This window comes from Triticum aestivum, chromosome 3A (genome assembly GCF_018294505.1).
Source record: "Triticum aestivum cultivar Chinese Spring chromosome 3A, IWGSC CS RefSeq v2.1, whole genome shotgun sequence".
Classification (NCBI taxonomy): Eukaryota; Viridiplantae; Streptophyta; class Magnoliopsida; order Poales; family Poaceae; genus Triticum; species Triticum aestivum.
Window position 1 is genome coordinate 638,322,534 of NC_057800.1, and position 21,582 is coordinate 638,344,115.

General features: G+C 44.5%; 3 protein-coding genes and 1 non-coding gene across 7 annotated transcripts; 3 read left to right on the forward strand and 1 right to left on the reverse strand.

Annotated features, from left to right (window-relative positions):
- Positions 1-1,490: 1,490 nt before the first annotated feature.
- Positions 1,491-7,116, forward strand: LOC123062794 (EKC/KEOPS complex subunit bud32). Of its 3 annotated transcripts, XM_044486458.1 has the most exons (8): positions 1,696-3,187; positions 3,600-3,661; positions 3,705-3,794; positions 3,872-3,985; positions 4,295-4,573; positions 4,685-4,798; positions 6,605-6,677; positions 6,785-7,116. In XM_044486458.1, exons 1-8 carry the CDS (start codon positions 1,768-1,770, stop codon positions 6,820-6,822), a joined length of 2,190 nt encoding a protein of 729 aa, XP_044342393.1. In that variant the 5' UTR covers positions 1,696-1,767; the 3' UTR covers positions 6,823-7,116. The 3 variants fall into 3 exon arrangements, with proteins under 3 accessions (XP_044342391.1, XP_044342393.1, XP_044342392.1); XM_044486456.1 differs by lacking the exons at positions 1,696-3,187; positions 3,600-3,661 and adding an exon at positions 1,491-1,679; XM_044486457.1 differs by lacking the exon at positions 3,600-3,661 and having other exon boundaries at positions 2,156-3,277.
- A 596-nt stretch (positions 7,117-7,712) lies between these two features.
- On the forward strand, positions 7,713-7,908 carry LOC123063945 (U2 spliceosomal RNA). Its single transcript, XR_006430639.1, has one exon. It is a non-coding gene; the product is annotated as a U2 spliceosomal RNA (small nuclear RNA).
- A 233-nt stretch (positions 7,909-8,141) lies between these two features.
- On the forward strand, positions 8,142-10,213 carry LOC123062795 (DNA repair RAD52-like protein 1, mitochondrial). Its single transcript, XM_044486460.1, has 4 exons — positions 8,142-8,549; positions 9,272-9,309; positions 9,380-9,474; positions 9,843-10,213. The coding sequence occupies exons 1-4, from the start codon at positions 8,260-8,262 to the stop codon at positions 9,984-9,986; spliced, it is 567 nt and encodes a 188-aa protein (XP_044342395.1). The 5' UTR covers positions 8,142-8,259; the 3' UTR covers positions 9,987-10,213.
- Positions 10,214-11,451: 1,238 nt separating this feature from the next.
- Positions 11,452-17,961, reverse strand: LOC123062796 (RNA-binding protein 24-B). 2 transcript variants are annotated; one of them, XM_044486461.1, is made up of 6 exons: positions 17,577-17,961; positions 17,207-17,339; positions 16,193-16,340; positions 15,758-15,794; positions 13,312-13,585; positions 11,452-12,793 (listed from the first exon to the last, which is right to left on the reverse strand). In XM_044486461.1, the coding sequence occupies exons 1-6, from the start codon at positions 17,757-17,759 to the stop codon at positions 12,675-12,677; spliced, it is 894 nt and encodes a 297-aa protein (XP_044342396.1). In that variant the 5' UTR covers positions 17,760-17,961; the 3' UTR covers positions 11,452-12,674. The 2 variants fall into 2 exon arrangements, with proteins under 2 accessions (XP_044342396.1, XP_044342397.1); XM_044486462.1 differs by having other exon boundaries at positions 11,452-12,813; positions 17,577-17,960.
- Positions 17,962-21,582: the final 3,621 nt, after the last annotated feature.

The following is a 21,582-nucleotide window of genomic DNA, read 5'->3' on the forward strand; positions in this document are numbered from 1 at the left end:
TCTCCAGGGATAATCGGTACCCACTCCTCACCCTCTATCAATTCATGAAGCGGTTTATTGATTTTCCACACAACTTGTAAACATAGATGAACTGATGAAATTTAGTGTAAGAAAATGAGAAGCCAGTATTTAAATTGATAAGTAAATAAACCCTCTCATCTGAATTTAAAGCGCTCGAGGGCAAAACTCTACGACCAAGAGACAGCCTCACGTGAAGATTAAATGCATCTAACTGTAGCCAGTGACTGTGTGAAGAAGCAATTTCGACGTAAATATTACATTTTGGCTGCCACGTGGGATAGTTGAGCCCGCATACAATGCACCAGTCGGAGGAAAGAAAACCCATCGCATACATTGGCTGATGCTCTATAACGATCTGCTGGAGAGAATAAATCAAGCATTTTTATCGAACGGCCCAAAAATAACGGACATACTCATTGCACCTGGCTTAATAATGATGGATGAATGTAATAAAAAGAAGTACGAGCTAGCCCAATTTACTAACTCAAGGTTTCTTTTTAGTTCATTTTTTCAAAAAAATAATCTTGTTTTCAAATTTGTCCAGAAATTCAAACATTGTTTAGATTTTGAAAATCTGTTCACTTCTTTTCAATTTTTTTTGCAAACTTAACAAAGTTTAAATCTTTCGCTGCAATTTTTAGATAAAAAAAATCGAAGAACTACAATGGCTAGGGACGTTGTTAACTTACGGGAGGTCATATGATTGGTCCCACTCACACACAATTTTTTGTTAGCCTTTTTTGTATTTTGCTTTGCCACTCTCTCTTTTCTTTAAAGGCCCCGCTGCTAAACTTGCACCGAAGGCAGGCTGGTGTAGTGGCTAGGTACGCGGGTGTAGCAGCAGCTGGTTGCTGGTTCGAGCTAGTCCTGGCCATCTTAGGCCCGGCCCTGTCGGCCCACCCAGGCCCGGCCCTAAAATCCAGGGCCTAGGCCCGATGGGCTTGCGCGTGGGCCGGGCTTGGGCCTGAGTTTTGAGCCCACCAGCAGGGCCTGGACGGGCTTGGGCTTGGCATATTGGCATTTTAAGGAAGAGACCCGGCCCACGGCCCTAAGCCCTAAGGGCTTTTCAGGGCTTTTTACCAGATGGACCGGGCTTGGACTTAAAAAGTAGGCCCGATGGTAGGGCCTGGGAGGGCCTGGGCCTCAGTTTTCTGCCGTGGGCTTTTTCAGGCCCGGCCCAAGCCCGGCCCGGCCCGGCCCATGGCCAGGTATAGTTCGAGCCCACCACCAAAAGCAAACTAGCTCGAGAGGATTTGTGACAGACGAAAAAACATCTGGTCCCACCGCAAACCAAAAAAAGTGAAGAAACAATCCTTCCTTTAAAATTAGATAGATTAAAAATAGAAAATAGAAATTAGAATAGATTAGATTAGAAAAATAGAAATAGAAATAGAAATAGATAAAGAATAAAGATATAAAGATAAAGATGGACTCTTGTTTTTTTGAAACTCTTGTGTGAAATCTATTTTTTCTCTGCACGTGGCAGGATTTGCTACGGCTTACCGGCCCAGTTACCCAAAGGGCGCCTAGGTTCTCCTGGTTGGCCAGCAGTGCTTCTGTTCCGAACCCCGAACCCCGCCGCCGCCGCCCTCCTCCTCCGTCAGCCTCGCCCCGGAGCAGCGCGTCGTTGGCGGCGGAGGCCGTGTAAACCCATAAAGGTCAGTTCTCCACGACCCACCACTCCCGCTTCCTCTCTGCTCCAGACCAAATTGTGTCCGTATTGGGTTGGGGATTCACCGGGCCGTGATGGCGACGGTGATGAGGAGATCAGTAACAGCGCTTAGCCTGATCCAGAGCTCCCTCGCGCCAAGCTCGAGGCTGGGACGCTGCCGAATCCGTCGCGCTATGTGCTCCGGCGCGTGGCAGGAGGGGGAATCCGAGGCGGCGGTGCGCGACGTCGTGTGCTTCGGCTCCGGGAGCCTGGACGAGGTGGGAAGCAGGCTGGATCGCCTGAACCTGGCCATATCGCCGGCCCTGGTCAGGCGGGTGATCGATTCTTGTAGCGAGAGGAGTGATTCAGGCAGGAGGCTGCTGCGGTTCCTATCGTGGTGCCGCTCTAAGGACCTCGCCGGATTGGGGGATGAGGAGCACGACAGGGCGATTGCGGTGCTTGCCCGGATGGGTGACCTCACCGCTATGAAAATTGCTGTCGGAGATGGGGAGAAGGATGGCCGTAGGATGGCTCCGGAGACGTTCACCGCTGTGGTCGAGGCTCTTGTCAAGGCAGGGAAGGAGGATGAGGCTGTTAGGTTGTTCAGAGGCTTGGAGAGGCAGAAATTGCTGCCTCAGCAAGGCCCGGGTGCTGGAGGGGAAGGCATATGGTGCAGCAGCCTTGCCATGGTCCAGACATTGTGCATGAAGGGCTATGCTCGTGAGGCGCAGGGTGTTGTGTGGCACCATAAGAGCAAACTCTCAGCGGAGCCCATGGTCAGCATCGTTCAGCGTAGCCTCCTCCATGGATGGTGCGTCCATGGAAATGCTAAGGAAGCTCGGAGAGTCCTTGATGATATCAAGTCCTCAGGCTGCCCATTGGGATTGCCGTCGTTCAACGACTTTCTAAACTGCGTGTGCAATAGAAACCTCAAGTTTAATCCTTCTGCGCTTGTTTCTGAGGCCATGGATATCTTAACTGAGATGAGGTCCTATGGTGTCACCCCTGATTCATCCAGCTTCAACATCTTACTGTCTTGTTTGGGACGAGCAAGAAGAGTGAAAGAAGCATACAGAATCCTCTATTTGATGAGGGAAGGAGAAGAAGGGTGCTCACCTGACTGGGTTAGCTACTATCTTGTAGTTAAGGTCCTCTATTTGACCGATAGAATTATCAGAGGAAAAAGGCTTGTAGAAGATATGCTTGAAAGTGGGGTGCTTCCGACAGCAAAGTTTTTCCATGACCTCATTGGCATCCTTTGTGGGACAGAGAAAGTTGATCATGCTCTTGACATGTTCAGAATTATGAAAAGTTGTGAGTTAGCGGACACTCATACATATGATCTGCTTATAGAAAAGCTTTCTAGGAACGGTAGGTTCGAGGTTGCAAAGGAGTTATGGGATGATGCTACTAAGAATGGCATTGTGTTAGGGTGCTCATCGGATCTGTTGGATCCCTTGAAGACAGAAGTATTCAGACCAGTTCGTCCTGCACAAAGACAGACCTCTCAGAACTGTAAGAGCTTGATCCGAACTAAGAAGGGTACTGCTGCTGGAGCAATAAATAAGTAGGATACTCTGTCCCAGGACAAAGCAGGGAGTCTAGGTACTATGGGACTAGTCAACTTATCCGAGCATATTTGCTTCTAAACCTTTGGTTTGGAACTATGTATGATGAGTTGATGACCCTTGTTTTTGTTGTTACTTAATAAACTCAATTAATCAGTTGTCAAATCTTTCCTGAATCTTACATGTAATTACCCTATTTTTATGTGGAATCCGTTCCATGACTACTGTTTTTAATAGTCAAGTGAACTACTATAATTCAGTGAAGCTGTTACTTTTGCTTTTAGTATTTTATTGCCGTTCTGCCATTATAGTAGTTTGCAAAAATGACTGGCACTCTGGCAGTATTGTATAGCAACTGCCCTCCTTAATCCTTATGTCGAAGTTCTCTATCATAAAGTATACTGTTATGATTAGTTTTTTTGTTTGCTGACCTTTCCCCCTTTTCTTTATTGTCACTGTTACAGTTCTGTTTTAAGCGCACATCGAACTTTATGGACATATCTCAGGAGCAACAACAAGATTTTGGTGTGCTACTAAAGCAGGGGGCTGAAGGAGTGAGTCAAAACTCTAGACTTATATAGTTTCAGTTTGTCCCGTACCTGTTTTCAATAGTTTGTTTGCTTGTTTGCAGAGGGTATTTGTTTCTACATTTGTTGGACGAAAATGCGTAATCAAAGAGCGCTTTTCAAAGAAGTACCGTCACCCATTGCTGGACTCAAAGCTGACTCTAAAACGCTTAAATGCTGTCAGTCTCCTTAACCTATGTGCTTTTCTTTTGAGATAATGTACCCCTTCCAGTTTTCTTTATGTTAAGATTAATTGTACAAACATTCTTTCAAAGATGAATAGTATTGATACCAAATTTCTTTCTTATTTTGTTTATCAAGCAGCAAAGAGTTCCATATGCTTTTAAGGATAGAAGTATAACTCTTGTACAGTTTCATATTGAAAGAGAATGATAGAATCATAGAGTGATCTGTGTTCACGTGTTAGGTTGTAACATGTACAAATGATATTAAAACTTGCCTTACCTCGGTCTCCCTTCCATCTGTAGGAAGCTAGATGCATGACAAAAGCGAGGCGGCTTGGTGTTCCTACACCAGTTCTGTATGCTGTGGACCCTCTTCAACATACATTAACCTTTGAGTATGTGGATGGCTTGTGCGTCAAAGATATTCTTCTTGGATTTGGGTCAAATGGGATAAATGAAGAACGTCTTAATGACATTGCCACACAGATAGGTAATGCAGTTGGCAAACTACACGATGGAGGTCTTGTCCATGGTGATTTGACAACTTCAAATATGATGATCAAGAACAGCACCAATCAACTGGTGCGCACAATATTCTTTGTTTTCCCCTGTTTTAATTCATCTATTTACTGTGTTAACTTAAAAAGTTTGCATATGGCTATCAATTTACCACATTATATTTTCATTTTGCAGGTTCTTATTGATTTTGGTCTGAGCTTTACATCAACTATTCCCGAGGACAAGGCAGTGGACCTATATGTTCTTGAGAGAGCCTTGATTTCCATGCATTCTTCATGTGGGGATGTGGTAAGTGAATTGTGTAAATCATGTACACTAAGATATTTTGTGTCTTTGTTTACTCCCAAGTTATGACTCTTACCATATCAATGATGTCCTAAATGTGTCCAAAGACTATTAATTACTTTTTTGTGGAGCAAAAGATATATAGGGGGCCATTTTTGCAAGTAGCCCCTCCATATATAATTGTATATATTTTTGCACAAGGTGTAGCCATTTTTTTTTTGGAAATCACCATTCATGCTATTTATTCATAGAGTTCAGGGATCTCAGCAGAAAACAGTACCAAGAATACAGTCTGGTAGAGCATGAGCCCACACCTTACACAAATCATCATTCACTTCCTCTCTTGCTAAATCTTGAGCAATTACCAATAGCCGATCACGGAACCCAGCTAACTTTGAAGTCCATTCGAGTGCGCAGCAACTCTTTCACCTCCTGAATGATCGGCCCAGCGGCTGACAAGTTCTTCGTAGGATCATTTAGCATACTTACCACAGCCTTGCAATCCATCTCGACATGAAGTTTCAGAATGTTCATCTCCATTGCAAGCTTGACAGCACGCCGGCAGGCGAGAAGTTCAGCAACATCGGGGTTGGAAACCGAAGGGAACACATGGCAGAAACCCCCTCTGAATGCACCGTCGTGATCCCTGAAGACCATGCCACCGGCCCCTTTGTCCCCAGTTTTTGATACTACACCATCCACATCGGCTTTGATCCACCCCATCTCAGGTGGTCGCCATCTTTCCGTCATCGCCTAATGCATTTTCCTCTCCTTGTTTCCATGGACCGACTTCCAGTCCTCCATATGGGCCATCACCAAACCTGCTATCACATGTGCCTCTGCGATCTTCTTGCCTTCACGCGTATCATTCCTTGGTAGCCAGAGTGCATAAGCACCCTGCACCATTGTGGCTCTTTCCTCTTCTGAAGCGCCAGCAAACCACGATGGCAGCCATCTAGATAGTGCACTCTGAGAGCCTGCTGAAACCGGCAGGATCGCCACCGGAGCTCCCAATTCCGAGTGCATGAATTTCCAGAACAGTGCTGATGACATTCCCAAAACCTAAGGTAGAGCGTTTCCTCCCTACCACATACAGCACAAAACACACCCATCTTGATATGTCGATGAAGGAGCTCGGCTCCAACAACGAGTCCATTGCACATTAGTCGCCAAGTATGATTTTTTGCTTTATTTGGAGTGCCTGTGTCCCAAAGGGCAAGCCACTCCATGTGGTCGGCGACTGTCGAGGAAGATTCCGGTCGTCCAGTCTTCACACGGTTCTTTGCTATGCTCAGGTGGTGCTGACTTGACCGTAAACTGTCCATTTTTGAAACACTTCTAATACTAGTATTCTATAAAAAATATGATGGTAAAAACATGAGAACTGATTATATTGAAAGTATGTATATATAATGATCGTCATATTAGCACTACTTTCAGTCGGTCAACGTAGATATACTTGCTCATACTAGTACGCAAATTGCCTCCTGTACACCGTGCAGTGTCCGAAATGACATACCTATACAGAGACCACAAGGTTAAATTAATTTGTCAAAATTGTTATTCTGCGATTGTTAGCACACCTACTCCATTTATCTTGAGGAAATATTCATGTCTTGTGTGTGACTTCCTAGCCGTTTTTCACACCCTGCCTTAGAAGAACGGTGTTCCAAAATAACATGGGGTTTGACAAATCAGAATATATTAGCAGTTAGTCCGGTGCCATGGGATTTTCCGTGCTCGACATGGACTGCCTTTATTACTGTTCCAGTTTTGTGGATAACAGCCACCCATTTTGCTTTGAATTAGATGGAGAAGATCCTTGCAGCGTACCGAAAAGCTTCAAGGCAGTGGTGTGCCACTACGAACAAGCTAGCTCAAGGTATTATATGTTGCCATGGCCCTTCCGCAAAGTACGATGTCCATTTGCTGCCTCATGTTTTAACCTAACCTCATGGCTTATTTCTGTTCCTTGCATGGATTTTTCAGTCAGGCAGCGGGGCAGAAAACGAACAATGGTTGGGTAAAACTTGACCCGGAGTTGCTGAATGCGACGAATTGAACCTGCATTACCATCCATTGTGTGTGTTAGTTTGCATGTAGCGGTTCAGCGGAATTGGCTCTTGCAGAATTGAAATGGATGTCAACGTGTCAAGTGAATCATTTGTAACACTGCTTGTTGTACTTCCGTTAGGAATCATATATCTCCCAACTCTTTAACTTGTGAGTTTTGGATGATCGTTGTGCATCTTTGTGAACCTGTACGTTTACTTTGTTGCGGTGCATCTGGTTGAAATGTGAATTGATGTAATTTACTGAAATTACAACCATGTGTGTTCTCCGCATTAGCAGAAGTTTGAACGAAACTCAAACTCCGTCGCACCAGTGTTATACTACCAAATCACTTTGCACCGAGCAGCAGCTTGAATCATAGTGATTTTCCCACGAATTTTCTGCGTCAGAGAAAAATTTCCGCACCACTTCAACTATTTTTTTTACGGTGAGGAAATCATCACTTTTTTTGAGGGAAAGGAAATCATCACTTTTTTTTTGAGACACAGGAAATCATCACTTGAATTTTTTTAGGCAAACTCTGAATTGTTATAAAAGCCTATAAAGTTACTGCCACCGGGGCTCGCAACTACTGTTTTTTCTTTCTAGATAGACTAGAAGAGGTTTTTTTTTACGAAACTCTAGACTAGAAGAGGTGCCCGCTGTTGTCCAGAAAGGCCCAATTAAGCAGGATATAGGCCTGGCCGGCCTAACCCGGAGGCCCATGTGAGGTCACGCGGAGCCAGTTCACCATCCTCGCCTCTCGCCTGGTTCTACGCGACTCGTTTAGTACCACATCGCCTAGCGAGGAGGAAGCGCAACGCCGCGAGGCTATAAAGAGCTGGGGTGGCCACCGTTTTAACTCATACCTTTCTCGGCCTTTTGGCTAAGATCAAGTGTAGTATCTGTTTTTATCAGTTTAATATCTGATATGTGGGCCATGTGCCCACAACGATATTAAATTTATTTTTTATGGGAGAGGGCTCACCACAGTGGCTTGCCACTGGGACCCTCGGGTGTCGTACAGGCGTTGCACTACAGCCTGGGCTGGCGCATCCCAACCAAATCAATTCAAACTTTTTATTTAAAAATGGCAAACAGAGTTGATCTAATAGTGATTATTAAGCAGCATTATTAAGATATCACGGGATTCGCTGATGAAGAGCAGTACACACTTTGGCATTAATGTTTCAGTCGGTTTAATTTAATTTGCTGTACAAATACCCGGGCCAAATTTGTTCAAAAACGATTTGGATTTATAATCTAACGAAGATTTGACATCAAAATCAGATTCTTCTGGCACAATAGTTGGCAAAACTTGGTGGGGAATTTCCAAGTTACGATATATCTGGGACTCTCTTTCCCCATTCCCAAAACCCAACCAAACCCCTCTCCCCCTCCGCCTCCCCACCATGGCTCCCGGTGCCCTAGCCCGCCTCATCATCGGCCGCCGCGCAGCGTCCCCGCTCCTGGCGCGCCCCTTCGCCGCGAAGGCCCGCGCGCCGCAGCGGGCGCCGGAGCCGGAGCCCCTGTCGGAGGAGGACGACGACTTCACCAGCGGCGGGGAGGCCGCCCCCATCCCCACCGAGGGCATCAGCAAGCCGCTCGCCGGCATCCTCAAGGAGCTCGGGAAGAGGGTCCCCGAGTCCCTCCTGAAGACCCGCCTCGAGGACAATGGATTCGCCCTCAAGTACATCCCATGGTGAGCCTGAGCCCCCTTCGTCAACAGTGATCGTTCACCGGACTCTAGCTTTTACTGCGCGGTGCCGTGTAGGGCTGGTTAATTAGGGGATTCCTGCTTGCTTCTAGAATGATTTGGTCCTATATGCCGATTTATGTATAAGCATTAGGTTATGTTGAGCACTATCCTTTACTCCGCGGTTTGTGTTACTCGATATGGAATTGCATCTAAGATCAACTCAAAGTGTTGGTTTACACATCTGTAGTTATGTTCCCAATGTTGCAGTTGGTGGTTTTCTGATAGAGCTAAAATCAATTTGGATGCCGATGAAAGCTTAGTTAGGACGAAGTCCATCAGAAAAACTTGTGATCAATTGGTTTACTGAATTGATTTTGGGTCTATATTAATGCGCACTGGCTATTGTTGTCACCGAAATTGGTTCTCTTGCAGCAGAAATTCAAGAGAACTGTTATGCATAGCACAATGCCTTTCAGTTTATAGACTGATAACTGTATTATAACTGGAGAGCATTTCCTATCAGATAAATAAACCGAACATCAAATCTTTTGTTGTTTGTTAGCTCTCCTGAGAACCCTAGAACCCTGCTTGGAAGACTAATTTAACCCTCCATTTTTCTGTTTATTGTTCGAAATGGCTTCAGTTCACATGATCATGAGTGTACATGCTGTATATGTATTTTTAATCTTGTGTACTTGTGACCTCACTTTTTATGCCTTCTGCAGGCACCTTGCTAACAAAATTCTGAATATGCACGCTCCAGGTAAATTTCTGGATATATTATATCTATATGTCCTTTCTATGAGAGCTTAATTTTTTGTAACCCTTTGCAGAATGGTCTGGGGAGGTTCGCAACATTGTCTACTCATCTGATGGGAAATCTGTATCTGTTGTCTATCGTGTGACTCTCTATGGAACTGATGCAGAGGTACCCTTCTTTTCCTCGGAGTTATATTTGGTTCAGTTTGCTCGATCTGGTTTGTGTTTACACTGATCTTGTGTGCTCAGTTTTTGAGTGTATAATCGGTTCTTTGATCATGGACTATGCATGCTGAAATGTATAAATGGATCATATGATTTGTATGTGGAATGACGTAGTGAGCGGCCTAGCTGTCACTAAATGTTCTAGTGTTGACATAAACTCATCTCTGTTTTTGCATTACATAAACTAATAGTTCAAGTGTTCTACATTTCAGTTGGTGACCGATTCTTGTGATAAACTGCTGTAAATGTACGCGTTTTTTCTCAGTAATGGCTATATCTAATGTATTTTTTTTTGGATATGCTTATTTTCAGATCTATAGAGAGGCTACTGGAACTGCTTCTGTTGAGGAAAAAGGCTTTGGAGATCCTGTCCAGAAGGCTGAAGGAATGGCTTTTCGCCGAGCTTGTGCCCGCCTTGGTCTTGGACTTCATCTCTATCATGAAGATATGTCATAGATGCTTACTGATCATTGTTTGTGGTCTGGACTTCTGCTTCATGTCTCTTAGTGCGCGGACACTTGTCGTTCAGTAGGCTACCCTTTTGTGCTGAACATGATATGGATGTGCCGGCATATAAAACTAAGTATTCTAGAATGTCGTTTAGTTGTCTAATGTAAGCTACAAAGGTGGTTGATGTTCTGAATGGTGTGCTTATAATGAGCCAGCTTGTTTCATCTTCTAAATTTCTTTCTCCACAAATTTTCAGGGAAGCTTGATTTCTATGTTTTCTGATAATGTTCAATATCTGGATATTCATTTATGTGCTAGCAGGTTGCTTGTTGAGGGGATACAGTATGCATGTTGTTCATTGCTCCTTTAGTTGTTAAGTAACTATTTGATCCCACATTGTCCTATGGCATTGAAACCATATGTTGTATTTGCTGTCAGGTCAAAGTGTTCTAAAGCTTATATTTTCTTTGACCTTATATTAAGGACTGGTGACTCGTGTCCTCTTTCAGAAAAATAAAAAAGTCCTTTCATGATATAGCAAGAAGCCATTCTGGGCTATGCTGTCTGACTAGGGTATAGTCTAAACTACCATTGGAATGTTATTGTAAACAGTTTGTTCTTGTCATCTTAACCTATAGCTGCAAAATGTTTTAACTAACACTGTAACAGGCTACTAAGGATTTATATAGGCATAGTTTAGAGTGTAGATTCACTCATTTTGCTCCGTATGTAGTCCATATTGGAATCTCTAAAAAGACTTATATTTAGGAACGGAGGGGGTAGTTATTATAAGCTGTTTTGTGTCATCGTCGTAGAACTGCAGAATTCGGCAAGCTATTATACTGGTTATTGCCATCTTCAAACTGAATTGCAGAATTGGGCACGTACATGGTCTAACATTGGTACTCCCTCTAAAGAAATATAAGAGCATTTAGATCACTACTTTAGTGATCTATAAACACTCTTATATTTCTTTACAGAGGGAGTACTTGGTAGCTGTCAATGGACATCTTTTTTTATATCGTAGTACTCTGAACATATTGGCTATTCAGCACGGCTTCCTGTAAAGTCCTTGTACTTATGGGCACGTCGGTACAATCTCTATAGCTTAGAAGGCGGCTGCATTAATTTTCTTCGGAAGGAACCAATTCATTACCAAACGATTTAATTCAGCCAACATCTGGAATTCATACATCTAAACTACTACCGGACAGGTACGAATTTTGCTTTGAAACTCTCAACCATCCAGTCTGCATCTGGTGCATCATATATGAAGTGAAGGGAGAATGTTGTTAACACATACTCCCTCCGTAAACTAATATAAGAGCGTTTAGATCACTATTTTAGTGTTCTAAACACTCTTATATTAGTTTACAGAGGGAGTATTTCACATTACCTCTTTCATTTATGACTTCATTTATTTACTAAGCACTGAGACGAAATTAGATAAAAGAACATTGAATAGAAAATGTGCAACAGAACAGGTAGATTTTACATTGCATTATATGGCGAGCTACCATGTCGATAGAGAAGGTACTGATTATAGGTTGACAGAATATTTAGCTAGATCCGACTGATAAAACAGTAAAGAGTTCCTGCCCTAGAAGTGGCATAGTACTACTTTATTATTACAATCACTGTGACCGATAATATTACATTAAAAAGCATCAAAGCCTCTCTGCCCAGAGAGAGAAAGAGAGTGGGTCCTGGACCTAACCATGGTAATGACATTGGGGAAGATGAACATCTAGATGAGTGGGTGACCCAAGACAATAAAAATATGCCTGGGTCCATTGGGGTTATTGAGTTGCACAGCAGTGCTTTGGTATCTCCAAAGCCTTCTTTGGAGTCCCATCACTGTGTTACAAATGGCAGGAGGTAGTGCCAAGTGCCAAAAACTAACATTAGCACTCCTGAACCTGTCTCTGATGAGGGGCACAGGCTCTCCTTAGAGCCTGAGCCACCTAGATGCAAAGCTATAAACTGAAGGATAAAGAACTGTTAGTTGGTGCATCTACTCAGTGCATAGAAAAGTTAGAGTGGTTGGTTACACAAGAAGTTATCACAGGATGTTGTTGTGAAGTTGCTGGTGGTGATGGGAGGGGGGGTGTGAGTATGTGTGGAAATGAAGTTATAGACTGGTCAGATGTCAAATTTTATTTGCTCTAGATAACACCCATGAATAGAATATTAGGATCTGCTAAATGCCTCATGCTTCAGCCAGAAGCACTTGGCCTAAGCTAAATACAGTATGAATTCCACTGATGAAGTTTTGGAGTGGCATGCTAGCTCAATTGGTTGTCTACATGTCAGTTTTGTCCAATTTGGATTGTATCAGCATGAACCCTCCCTGGGGTCATGCTTGATTGTTAGGGTTGCCTTTTACCGTAGCCATCTCTTGCTAGGGCTCAAATTAACTCTCTTGGATGAAGTCCTTCCTTGGACTGGTTAAATGGCTGGTTTGCGCCCGACTGTTAGTACATCCCCTTCCTTGGGGCATCAAGCTTTGAGCCCATCCTGGGGCTCAAGCTGGTCTCCAATCATCACATAACCATGTGGGATATGGAGAGAGGGGCACTTACGTGATCCACATGGGATCAACATTGGTGACACCCTTTGGTGTTAGAGATGGATGCATGGACTAACACATAGGAAATAAAAAAGAGACGGTGACGATGAGGATGGAGACCATGGTTAGGCCAAGGATTGCTCTGGAGCAGCAGACACAGCAAAGTGCGAGGGGACGAGCCGGTAAGGATGAGCAGCCTGAGTTGGACTTGGCAAGGTTGGTGCTGTGAGAGCCATAGTCATGCCTGTTTAATGGGGATACACACTGTCAAGATATTAGTATCAGAACTGAGCAAAAAGAAAGAAAAATCTACTAATTGCTGATAATATGATAGGTTATCACTTTAATGGATACAAAGAAAGCTAACAGATCAACAAATCCATACCATTTACTCATTGCGGATAATATGTTAGGTTATCATTGTAATGGATATAAAGAAAGCTAACAGATCGACAAATCCATACCAAAAGCTAACTTGTTCTTAGTAATTCACTAGAACAGACTGAGATATACTCCCTCCGTCCGATAATATAAGAGCGTTTTTAACACTAATGTAGTGTCAAAAACGCTCTTATATTATGGGATGGAGGGAGTATTATATTGCAAATAAGCTGGTAATATTTTGGGTTGCATTTTCTTTATCAAGGGATACATGTCATAACTCTATTGTACTTGGATTTATTCAGCTAACCATGGTAGGGCTTGAATAGTGAAAGACAAACATTTAGAAAATAGTAGATTTATACAAGATGCTAGTAGTACCTGCTTGGGCTTGAGGACTGGCTGCAAGTGACAATGGCCCTCCATATTGCTGTGCAAAGCCAGTTACAGCAGCAGCTGTAGAAGCCACAGTTGAGAAGGGAAACATCTGTGGGAATTGCATGTTGTAGCCCTGTCCAGTTGCATAGTTGGGCGTAGTGCTTCCGGACTGCCCAAACTGGAAGTATGGATAGAAGGGACTGGTTCCGGTCACCATGCCAGTTCCTGCTCCTCCGTAAAACGGGTACTGGTTTCCTCCATAGATGTTGTAGTAGTTCTAAATAACATAAGGAGAAACATAACATAAGTATTATGCCATGATGTCTGTTAGGAGCTCTGTTATGTATAGGTTAAATTACACTTGAATTATGTTTATATGCAGGCTTCATCTGTTTAGCTTACAAATAGATGTTAATTTAAGTATTCATGCTGTTACATTCCTGTCAATTTGCTTGCTTACCGCCCAAAGTTTCACCAGATAGTGCTTTGTGTTAGTGTTTCTGATATTGCCGCATTTGACACATAACAGCAGTATAGCATCTGTTGATTAGAAAAAAGATTGTGGTCTAATTTCCCAACTTTAAGCATTCTCAGAGGCCAATAGTGCTGTGATAATTACCAAGGGATCTTATTCCTGCTATCTTAATAGTTGTTCATAAACCATGCTCTGTTACACCATGCCAAGTATATATACTGTCCTGCTATATTAAAATCAGTACCATCTCCCTCCTTCCCTCTAGTTCTATTGCTGTAGTGATATACCCCAGATCTTTGTCTACCTCACACCTATTGAAATTCCTAGATTCATAAATCTTCCTATTCGACTTGAAACTAACAAAATCACTGGCCTGCAGAACACAGGGGCTGCTTGCTGACTGCCTGCCTCTGCATGTGCCATCTGCGCTGGATCCAACTGGGCCAGAGCCATAGCTGAGTGTCGCAGGCACTAACTGTAAACCTGTGTGCTCTGGCCTACAGGCCGGTCCAAGATTCACAAGATTCAGAGTCCCAGCTGGTAATTTGGGTCCTTTATATGCAGCCAAACAGAGGTAAGAGGTTGCGGTTTGGATAGACTCGGGGGGGATGGGGACACTAGCATGTGCCGCCATAAGTTTATTGGGTTAACAGGGCGCGCTGCTGATGGAAAGATGGATCAAGTGTTTAGCAGGTTCGGTCTAGACAGCCCAGGGCCCATGCCATGTGCGGCTGTACAAGGTAAGATGGAAGTTGATAGGACCACAAGGCACTATATGTACCTTTAGCACTGCACCTTTGATCATATGGAGCCATTTTTGGCGGGAAAATAGAAAAACAACCATCTATCCTTGTGTAGAAGTTATACTTAGCATGGCAACCATACCTGTTTGAAGAAAGGGAATGGCTTTGAAGGGGTGGTTAAGAGGCTATCTGGGTATATTACTGTCAAACAACATGGTGGGCAGCTAGGAATCTGATGGATGTCTTTTAAGAGCAGTTGCCTCATGTTTGTTTGTTTGTTTGTGCTAAGAAGTACTCGCTGTCACGAGAGTTTTTGCAACTAAAAATTACTTCAGTAGCACTGTGCTGGCTGTACACTTGTACTAGCCTATGCTTTTCATTTCACTGTGCTCCTGGGTCAAAGGAAGAAGGAATTCTACACTTTACATTTTCACAATACTCCAGTAGCAAAGGAAGAAAGCGAAATCAGTATCAGCAACAGAACAAAACGAGTAGGCCATGCATCATTTATGTTGTAGGATGGGACAGTTGTAATGGTTCAGAAACATCCAGATCACAAGGACTTGAAGAGTTTAGATTTTCAAGTAGGAAAGTTGAGACATGACTGTGGATATGACATCACTATTATTTTATCTCCAGGTAACTGTTATATTTATGTACTGGTAGAGGAATACTAGAATTTACTATGCATGCTCAAGCCATTGCTGGTGAGCTAGGTTACTGTTAATTCTATGGCTTCCATGAATAGAAACAAAGCAAGCATTCTGTTTTTAAGTTAAACCTGTGCAGGGCTTATTTGCAGCACAGACAAAGAGTGCGAACACCAATCCTCCAGGTTGGCTTGAAAGTTAGCAGTTGCAGAGGCAAAATGGTCAGCATTTTTCTTTCTTTCTTTGGTTATTGCACATCATTGCATTTTATGACCCCGAAGCATATCCTATGTAACATGATGCTCACTTTTATGTAACATTTATGTAGTGCTATTTTTCATGCATCCCTTCATCACATATCATGGCTCTTATGATAAAATGCATGATATGCATACATACTAGGAAACATTTTAAGTACGCTGGTATAGCGACATGCAAACTTAAAAGCCATGTGCTAATCTTTTTCTCTTGTCTACACAAATTAAACCTCAATGAAATTAATGACAATAACTCGTAGCAATTAATATGTAACTGTTGGTGAATTCAATAGAACTTTTTGCTAATGCGAAGATAGAACTTACTGCAGGATAACCGTAGTCTGGAGAATAGGGAGAATACCTGCGGCAGCGAGGGAGAAAGAAACATTAGTTATGTCTTAACAAATTAATAATGATGCATTAGATTATGTACTTGATAAACCAGCAAGCTTAGCTTGTGTGCGTGTGAGAGAGAGAAAGAGAGAGTGAGCAGCAAGAGTGTGAGACTGAGCGGTCATGTGCAGACGTGCAGTGGCACTAGAGCACGCTCTGTCACTTTTATGAGCGAGCATATGTGTGAGAGAGATGTGTTGCATGCAAGCTAAAAAGTTACACGCCAGTCGCCATTGACCAAAGATGGGATGTCACAATGCACATGTCATGCATGTGATTAACCCTCCGTCACAGCTGGTCCATAGACACTTTCCATAGGTTCCTCACCACATGAGAGAGAGATGAGTGAGAGAGAGAGAAACTTACCCATAGACATGGTAAGGGAGGCCTTGTGGGATGGCATAATGAGGGAAGGTGGCCTGCGAAGGAAAAGCTGCGCCCAGCGCACCTTGGATCCCCGCCGCAGCCTGCTGCTGCCCAAAGGACTTCATCACTCGAAAGCTCCTAGCGCCTCCTGTAGTAAAATCATCAGCAAAACAAAAGTTAGTAGCCCTAAGTTTTTTTAATCACCCACATTACTCGCTAGCATCATCAACAAAAAGACGCACTGCTGTAAAAGGGATGCATGCACTTGTTCCTATGCACCTCTGATGAAGATGAATATATATTCGCGGTCATGCCATGGCTCGGTCTTCAGAATTGCAAGACGACATAATAGAAGTAAAAGATTCTCGAATCTGGCATTCATCTCGGTTGGATTTTATTATTTAACCCTAGGATTTTCTAATTAACGTTGCACATTATCCGAAACACGGCACTTGTTCCGAGGATAACTAACAACTTTGCGCCTCTAATGTTGTTTCGCCTTTATCTACTTTCTGCAGCAAGCAAATGCTCAGAGGATATCCTGTCAAGGCCACTATTTAGTTTTCCAGCTGCAAAGCAAATGGCAGCGACGTTGTTGTGCTTGGGAAAATCAGGTTGCACTGAGCTAAAGGTAGCCATTTTAAGCCTCTTATTCTCTAGTAAATGCCAAAATAAGATCCTTATGGACCTAATTGAGCTCCTTTATACTAATTGCACGAAGGTGCTTTTGCGCATAAAATCATAACAGCTAACTTGGTTATCATGAAACTATATACTAGCTAGAGCTCACAGAGAAATGAGAAGAGTCAGCAGTGCATCTATAATGATGACGATTACTTTGCTTTTTCAAAAGCTTTTACCTAGTGTGATAGTTGAACTGCGTTCAAATAATTAAAGAGAGGGTGTCATCAAAGAAATGCTTTCAATTAGGCTACCTAGCTATTAACTCTTCTCTAATGTTACTTTGTGTATGTAGCTAGCAGCTGGTAGAGAGAATGGGAAATGTCTACTAACCGTGCTGCGGGGTTGGAGGCCTGGATCTCTGCACCCCAAGGGAAGCCAGGTTGCAGTTGGCCCTCCTCCCGTCGATCACCGGCGCGGGGTCGACGCAAGACCTCATGGCCGATTCCGGGTCCCGGAAGGTAACCTACAAAACCACCAATTCAAAGTGCATCCGTCGTTCATATTGCAGCTCAGGCAAACAGAAAAAGTATGTGCAGTGTAGCAAAGAGAACACTTGCACTAGCTAGAAGCTTAATTCTGCTTCCAAGCTAAACTGCACTGAAACTGAAAGGGAAGGGAAAACCAGCAGAGAGAGAGAGAGAGAGAGAGAGAGAGAGAGAGAGTGTGTGTGTGTACAGTAGGAGGTATAGAAGAAGCATACAAATCCGTAGCCCTTGGATCTGCCGGTGTTCTTGTCGGTGATGACGACGGCCTCGAGGATCTCCCCGAACTGCTCGAAGTACTTCCTCATGGTCTCCTTCTGGGTCTCCCACGCCAGCCCGCCCACGAACACCTTGGTGTAGGTCGTGTCCCCGAACTGCCCCATCACACTCGGCGGGCTCATGGCGATGCTGCTACCTCCTCCTTCTTCTTCTACCTCAGCACCAGAGGGGAAGCAACTAAAACCAGCTGCAGCTAAGGATCTGAATTGGGCTAGGACACTAGCGGCTCTTGTTAGAGGAACGGAGGGAGGGAGGGAGTGAGGAAAAGCTAAAGGTTAGAGGAGAAAGGGGCGGGGTGGGGGAGAGGGAGGGGAAGGAAGGGGGTGTACAGGGGAGGAGGGGCAAATATATACTGGCGCTGGCTATGATAATGCACCATCCATCCTTGTCCTTTTGGTCCAAGCCATGCTGCCCCTCCCTCCCAGTATAATAATACTGCGCGCCGGGAGACACACCCACCCCCGCCCGCCAGCCAGCCCACGGTGGAATGACCGGAACGCCCCCGCCGGAGTGAACAGCTGTTACAGGGTGTCGTTAGGCTGTGCCTGTCCACGGAGTGGCAGAAACGGAACGGAGCGGGATTCTGATGGGAATTTGGGGGGCTCGGTACCTGGAGGATGTGGAGGCATTCCGGATGGTCTTTGCGAACTTATCCGATTCTCTTCTTTTTGGGAGTATTTGGTTGGACTAGCTACGTGCGTCGTCATGGCTAGACTAGAGGGAGGATAATCATGGGTGATCGGCCGGTGATACGAGCGTGAGGGGAGCAAACTTAGCAGGGTTCTTGCTCGCGTCCAGCAGAAGAGGGCGTGGGGTGGGTGGGGTTGGCCGACGCGAAATTCCGTTCTGTTCCGTGACACAACACAGGAGGTTTTGTATAGGTTCACCACTGCGATCAGCTCCAGGTTAGTTCTTTGCTATGCTATGCTATGCACGTATCATTTATGAGTACTCCTTTATTAATGTTTATAAGTATAAGTAATGCTTTGCTTCCGTGTTCGTTCTTTTTGTTGTCGCCCTTGGCTCATCTCTCCGGCGAGCCCATATCCTAATCCTCCACACACAACGTTGGTCCACCAATCGTCGAAAGTTGGGTTGTTTTCAGTTACAGTTTAATCGACGTGTACCATCATCCATCCGCGAATGAAAATCAGCACTAGAACAAATGATTGGGAATTATCTCCAGAGCCCGTAACCCTAGCCACTCTGAGAGCAAGAGCAGCTAGCGAGCTGCGCTGGAGCCCTTAATTTGTTTTCTTCTTCTTCTCATTGTGCACATAAAGCGCATGCAAAAGCACGGGGGTATATTTGATGATGTGCACTGGCTGGCAGCCCGAGGGGGAACGCATGATGTGCCATCAGATCTGATCTGGAGATGGACGGCTGGGGCGGCCCAGACCATTTGGAGTGGCCGGGGACAAGGACGCTGTGCCAAAGCTTTTGCGCGGCCTATCAGTCTCTATTCTCTAGTGTCTAGCTCCTACTGACTATTTATCTCCCTTGGCCTTGAAGCCACCCCCGATAACAACAGCGCCGTCCATCCATCACTCGGGTCAATATCTCAGACAGCAACAATACAATCTCCGACGCCCGTGTGTATACATATGTGTACCTATCCATGCAATATCTTGATCTCTGCCGACTGATAGTTGCGCCTTCCTTTTCGCAGACGAATTATGGGAGAATACAAGGAAATATGACAGTTTGTTGCTTGTGGTTGGTTACTGTAGTAGTAGGAGTTGAATTATTGAATCATTTCACGTGCAACTCCTGCATTGATCGGAAATGGCCAATTACTGTGTCTAGACAGGGAGATTCTCCCCTGAGTTGGAGAATGTATATATGATAAAGTGGCTGATTGGGAATATTACGGAAATCAATGAGGAAAGGTGGAAAGTCCTTGTCTGCTTTGAGAAGGTTGGCACACGATATGAATATGAATATCAGTCTGGCTCTGGCGGCGATGTATGTGTATTATATGGCCTGGCTTTTAGCCGACGGGGAGTGTAGACTTGGGGAGTGACTCGTGGCCGCCCAGCTTACAATTCGGTACAAAGCGCACACCATATTTGGGGACTGCATTTGGTGGCAAAATTTTCTTTTCGGGATGGCAATCATGGACCTTTTGATTCAATAACGCCCAAAGCGGTGGAGGAGAAAAACTAATCATTTTGTCATCCCAGCTTAAATCAGGGAAGTATACGTGTATGCAATATTGTTATCAATTCAGTACTTATTAGTAGTACTGCATTTAGGATACGGCGACAGTTGTAGCATTCCATAGAAACTAGAGACTCCTTTTCGTCCACCCATTGCATATATGCTTATCCCGCCTAATCATTTGGCCGCCTGCTTTCACTGCAAAGGGAATCCTTTTATACACAATCGGCTGGAGTATATTTTTTTTCTCTCTCGGAGCAAGGGAGGAATCTACTACTAGGTTAATGGTCCAAGTTTACATGACCTCTGACGTGCTTCAGAGTGTTGGATTAACTGCTCTGCACCACGTCTTTTGTTGACCGGTTTGACCGGGACCGGCCTGGGAGGAACAGGGACCCCGGCGTAATTTTGTGGCTGTTGCTCGTGCTGTTGCTGCAGTTGCGGTTGCGCCTGGACCGGATTGGACTGGACTGGACTGTTGCTTCGCACCCAATTTATCTCGTTGCAGTTTGGAACTTTGGATGCTCTGCGCCTGAAGCAAAAGCAGGACCCTGACCTCACCCCACTGTTCATCTTCGTGTGGTTGCATCATCGGTGCCGCGGACGCGCGCGTGCTACGCAAGGCCGAAAGCCTCTCGAACTCAAAAACTCCCCGGCTTCTCGCATGAGACGAACAGTTTTCCTGTGATCAGATATGCGTTGCAAATACTAATATAAACTTGGCCAAACTTTGTCGAGTTTGACTTGACACAAATCTGTTACGCGGAGTGAAAAGGACTGGAGGGAGTAGACTCTTAAGCCCCACCTATATTTACCGGCAATCAAACGGGTTCGAAGTCCCAACTATATTCATGGGCAAGCATTTTTTTTGGCGGTGGAATTTGGTCCCCGTTCAGCCGGTGAACTAGGAAAAGGAGCATCGGCGCTTGGCGGCAACGGAGTCTGCAGCATGGGGAAAGGTGGCGGCACTCCATATGCGTCTGCGCAGCGCTTCGGATTCCACTGGCGCTCGATCTTTGGGCGGTGCCACTGACGTAGGACTAGGAACGGCGGGCATGATAGTCTTCCCGGCGGAAGAAAAGGTTGCCTTCCTTGTTCGACGGCAGATTCGTCTCAACTTTTTCTGTAGGGGGAGCAATGAATTCTTGGCTGTCACTCAAATTTGGTAGCACCCGGATGGCCTAGCACCGGTCAGCGTCTGGTCTAGCCAATTCTGTTGCCTGGTACAGCTGGTGTGTCTGGTCGACGTTACTGTGATTTGGATATACGAGGATTGGACCATGGATTGGGGCGTAGCAACGGCCGATAGAAAGGACGGAGGGCGTTCTCCGTCCTGCCAATTTCATGGAAAAACACAAGAACAGAGATCCTGTAAAACATGCTCATCTCTATCATATACTCCCTCCGACTCCAAAATAGAACTTGCACGTTTTTTCAAAATAGAACCACGCGTTTTTCAAGAGTAAACTTTGACCATCAGCTAGACTAATGATTATACCACGCTAAAGAAAGAAGAGGAGAGTATGTTCTTGTGCCCCCAAGTTTTTCCAGAAACATAGACTAGATTTCTCAAGAATTTTTTATACACATTTGGCCACCGGAGTCTCAAAAACGGGTAAGTTTCGTCCAAAACCAGATTTTGACCATGCTGACCGGGTTTGACCGCAATATATTCTGTGCTTGATGAATAGTAAATTCAAAAATAGCAAAAAAACCCAAAAATTGAATTCTTTTGGCATCCAATATGCCTGGGTGCGCAAGGTGCTTGCAATTTTTCGTGATGTT

Excerpts from the sequence above, each read along its gene's own strand:
- LOC123062794 (XM_044486458.1), top strand. The coding sequence starts at position 1,768 with ATGGCGACGGTGATGAGGAGATCAGTAACAGCGCTTAGCCTGATCCAG. Across the intron at positions 3,188-3,599 it reads AAGACAGACCTCTCAGAACT|CCTCCTTAATCCTTATGTCG; the intron begins GTAAGAGCTTGA and ends TATAGCAACTGC. Across the intron at positions 4,574-4,684 it reads AGAACAGCACCAATCAACTG|GTTCTTATTGATTTTGGTCT; the intron begins GTGCGCACAATA and ends TTCATTTTGCAG.
- LOC123062795 (XM_044486460.1), top strand. The coding sequence starts at position 8,260 with ATGGCTCCCGGTGCCCTAGCCCGCCTCATCATCGGCCGCCGCGCAGCG. Across the intron at positions 8,550-9,271 it reads GCCCTCAAGTACATCCCATG|GCACCTTGCTAACAAAATTC; the intron begins GTGAGCCTGAGC and ends TGCCTTCTGCAG. Across the intron at positions 9,310-9,379 it reads TCTGAATATGCACGCTCCAG|AATGGTCTGGGGAGGTTCGC; the intron begins GTAAATTTCTGG and ends AACCCTTTGCAG.
- LOC123062796 (XM_044486461.1), bottom strand. The coding sequence starts at position 17,759 with ATGAGCCCGCCGAGTGTGATGGGGCAGTTCGGGGACACGACCTACACC. Across the intron at positions 15,795-16,192 it reads CTCCCTTACCATGTCTATGG|GTATTCTCCCTATTCTCCAG; the intron begins GTAAGTTTCTCT and ends TCGCTGCCGCAG. Across the intron at positions 13,586-15,757 it reads CAGACTACGGTTATCCTGCA|AACTACTACAACATCTATGG; the intron begins GTAAGTTCTATC and ends TATGTTATTTAG.